The following is a 4,018-nucleotide window of genomic DNA, read 5'->3' on the forward strand; positions in this document are numbered from 1 at the left end:
TGGGCTCGCTTACTTAGGTTGACGCGATTCGACGGCCGACCGCCAGAGCAGAATAAGAGTCCACGCTAAGATCGAGAGAACGAACGAGCGAGACAGGGCACCCACTAGGGGCACGGCTCCTTTCTGGGAGCTTTCGTCGAGCGAGGTACCATTTCTTATCACCACGGTCTTGAGGGACTTGCGGCTCACTACCCGGCGCGGCCGACTTCTTCCTCCCTGTCTTCTCGAAGGCTGTCCTCGCCGGAAGGAAGAATAAAGTGGTCGGCTTGTGAGCTCCGCCCTTGAGGGAGCTCGCTAAGGGAAGTTATCTCATGGAACGAGGGCTCAATTCGCGACATTCCGAGCTCCAGTCGGGGAATGTTCATCCTGCGAGGCTTTACAAGCTCGAGCACCAGACCGACCCCGCGACCGCTATACCCGGACCGGTATGTCCCATTTCAGAGCATAATCCGTTCATGACCTCTGCCAGAAGTCTTGTCTACTCTCCTATTGACTCATTATTATTGATGGAATCGACGGGACGGGTATCGTACAATATCAGATTCTCATTCCGAGAGACTCCTTCATCGCGTGAAGATTCCAGGGCGTCACGATTGGTTCCTGACAAGTTCTGAATGAAAATAAGGAAAGAGGTAAGATCCTCCAGTATCACTCCTCGCGTACGGGACCGAAGCCCCGCATCATATGCACGTGGTACAACAATATTGATCTATCCGACTGAGGCCCGCAGGTCCCCAGCGGTGTCTCACGAACCAAGTTTGCCCAAATCGCAAGGAATAGTTGATTCAGAATTCTGCTCTCGAAACCTTCTCACTCGTCCTTCTCTATCTTAGATATCCTCCCAAAATAACCGGCTCCCAACTGAAAATTTTTCCTCCCTATGGTTCGCCCGAAACATCCGAGGAAGAAAATATTCCAACGGGTCTATTCTACATTCACTTCGTCGTATCGAAAGAGCGGCAGTGAAGCCCTCAATTGGTTTCCAGAGTCATCCGCAGGGAGCCCCATTGAGAAGAAAAAGAGGGGTCATTACCTTTGGACGAAATTCGGTTCAGTTCTTCTGTGGCTTTGGCTGTGTGGCTTCTCACCCTTAGATGCGGCGCCGGCCTTGAGACCCTTACCAAGCGGGGGGTTTGGTCAGTTGCGAAATGTGGGCCCAACACTCGATGTGTGTGGGACAGACGACCAGGTTAGTTCAGTGTTTAATTCTTTGACAATGTATTTTTCTCTAATCCGGTGAGCATCACTCTCGAGTCGCCGAGCTAATTTTCTGAGAAGCGATCGATGGTGTCCGACCCCTGTTCTCCGCTCCATCGGGCGAAGACGCCGCGCCGAGCGTGAGATTCTCGTTTTGCAATTCATCGAGCCGGGAGGATAGAGGAAACCGTAGACCACTGCGTGGACACAGACAGAACTCAAGCAGTGTATGTGACACCATTGCCGGGATTGGCGACACCGGTCAGTCTTTCATCTATTTGAGGCGATTTCGCGGCTTCAGCTGGAGATTCCTCCACTCCCGTTCACTCTGGAGCTCTAGACTTCTCTTGCTCTAGTCTCCTTCTAAAATCTGTTCCGCTCATCGAGGCTCCCCTGAAGCCTCCACGTAGTGAAACTTCCGATAGCAGGTTGAGGCTATGCCCCCTGACCGAATAATAATCTGCGCGGAGTCCCAGAGACTTTTTAAGGGGGTGAATCACTCAGGCGTCTCTCTTTTTGGTGTTTGTCAAGCCACGGTAACGCAACGAGCTGCTTCGGTAGCTTCGAGCTCAGGTGATTTCGTTTCTGGCAGATCACTCCTCTGCCCAGCCGGCGTGACTCGATGTCTAGCGCGCACGGTGACACTCTTCCGAAGGAGACAGGGCCGCCCTCCCGGATTGCGGCCAACCCATTGAGGACAGTGAAAGTGATTCCAAACAAGGTCCGAAGAGTATATCTCTCTTTCGCCTTGACTGTGCTCGGGAAGCAATCACGAGATCTCACGGACCTTTCACGAGAATGGTTCCTCTCCCGTCTCTCGCGGGATGATTCTTTCTTCCCGATCGGGTAGGCCAATCAGAATCCACCGATCATTCGATTTCTAACAGCAGTGAATTCAGAGAGATGCCAAGATGAATGCCGAGATGAACCCATGCACATGCGGCTTCCACGCTAGCAGTCCATTCGTTCGTTTAACCAAAAGTGCTCCTTCCTCGCGAGGATTTCTCAATTCTCGAGGAAATGTTGTGTTCATCAATCAATCATGTCGAGTGAAGAATCGATCAATTATAGCGGGGGAATTCCCGTGCTAACGAGGTGCTTCCATTCTTGCTCAGAAGTCTAACCTTGGCTTTCTGTTCGAACGAAACTCACTTTCTGCGGTCGAGGTGCGCCCAATATGACCATCCTACCGACTGCATCTGCTGCGGATTCTGAAACCTTCTGGGCTTCGTTTATAGAACGAGGCGATTAATCCACGACTATCTATTTTCGGAAACGAAACCGTTCGTCGGGTCACGCGATTCTCGCATGGCATTCATTTTTGATCCCACACGAGTCAAAATGAAAGTCTATTCACTTTCTAGGACTCGCAGCCGTTATGTACTTCTCCGGAGCAGAAAAATCCTGAACTGAATCCTCCCTTCGTTCATGACTATTTTTCTGGGAGACGGCGTTAGATTATCCTGGGAATTATACTACCTAATTCTAGGGTTGGATCAAGCGCTCGGTCCTGAGGGTCGATGATGAAGGAAAAATCCGATATTTGGTCGAAGAAGCTAAACCGCTGCTCTTCCTTCTCGCAGAATCGAAAAATCACGGCATGCCCTTCGGTCTTGTTTCTTTTTCCGTTTATTTCTCAGGGTTCTTGTATTTACGAACTTTGGTCGACTCAGAAGAACGACACCCGGAAGCCACACGCATGGAGGTCGTTTTTTGGCGGTGTCTTTAGCGTTTCCGTTCGTGAATAGACAGGATAAGTGGCGAGTAGATCCGAAATCTCTACTGCGGGAACGGTGTGGGTTCCGGTGGACATAACTTTAGCGAGCGCGCAAATATACAGGATCACGCGAAAATCAGAGAAGTTGGACCTCGAGAACGATGATGCATCTTGACCGGAGCGAATAGATCTCGGCCGGAGAATCGAGAAAAGAACAACGACTTAGAAGCGTGTAGAATGCTGAGGTGTGTGGTCATGGAGCGGAGGAAATCGGTTCGCAGAAAGCGTCATTGAAGAATCCTGACGCAGATTTTGGCCCTGACCTGATTCTGGCGATTGGAAAAGTGCCTACGATCGATTTCTGGCGCATAGATGCAGAATAAAATTGTTGTTTTCGAGCGCACAGTGCTCGAAGTAAGCTTTCATGATCGGAATGGCTTCCGTGTTTTCACAAGGGAGAGCTGGGCTCGAGTTCAAATGCACCTCGCTTAACGATTCGGTGCACATTCCGCTTGACCACGATATTCGGTTACTCCTCGGTCGTCTGACAAATTCTTCCGTGACAAGACACAAGCAGGAACATTTTCCCCATCTCGAGCGAAAATGCCCGCGTCTGTCCGGCGCGGCGCCGAAGAGACGGACGATCTGTCGATGAAATCAGAGAATGAAGATACTTCTCATTGTCCACCTCGTGGCGCAATTTTTCTTCTGAAAGAGGATCCTTGTCTAGGTCAATGTCTCACTGACAAGTATCTATGGCTCGAAGAATGAATCTTCAGAGTGGCTCTATCATGCGTCGAATAATAACTCTCGGTGCCTTGATTTCTCCGCGAGAAATCTATCGGAGCGACAAGCTCGGACCGACTTGCCCTTTATCGGTCATGTTTAGCCGACAGCTTTTGTATCGACGATTCGGAGGCATTGATTCGCAATGACAGCTTTATCTTCATTCTGGTTTCGTGTGAAATACGGACCTGGCGCCCGGAATGCCTTGCATTCCCTAGTCTGTATCGCATCGGGACTAGGCGCTATCGTCCATTGACAAAAAGACTCCGTGCGATGCCCCGTCTAATTCTCCCAAATGCTTCAGTTATTTCCCCCCCC

General features: G+C 50.5%; 1 protein-coding gene across 1 annotated transcript in view; it reads left to right on the forward strand.

The window, feature by feature from the left end:
• The first annotated feature begins 1,148 nt into the window (after window positions 1-1,148).
• LOC114827973 (uncharacterized) overlaps window positions 1,149-4,018 on the forward strand; it is a 9,329-nt gene continuing 6,459 nt past the window's right edge. Inside the window, exon 1 of the mRNA XM_029110601.1 lies at window positions 1,149-1,189. Within this exon, the coding sequence (XP_028966434.1) occupies window positions 1,149-1,189 (41 nt within the window). The remainder of the gene's footprint in view (window positions 1,190-4,018) is intronic.

This window comes from Galendromus occidentalis, unplaced genomic scaffold (assembly GCF_000255335.2).
Source record: "Galendromus occidentalis unplaced genomic scaffold, Mocc_1.1 scf7180000076870, whole genome shotgun sequence".
Lineage (NCBI taxonomy): Eukaryota > Metazoa > Arthropoda > Arachnida > Mesostigmata > Phytoseiidae > Galendromus > Galendromus occidentalis.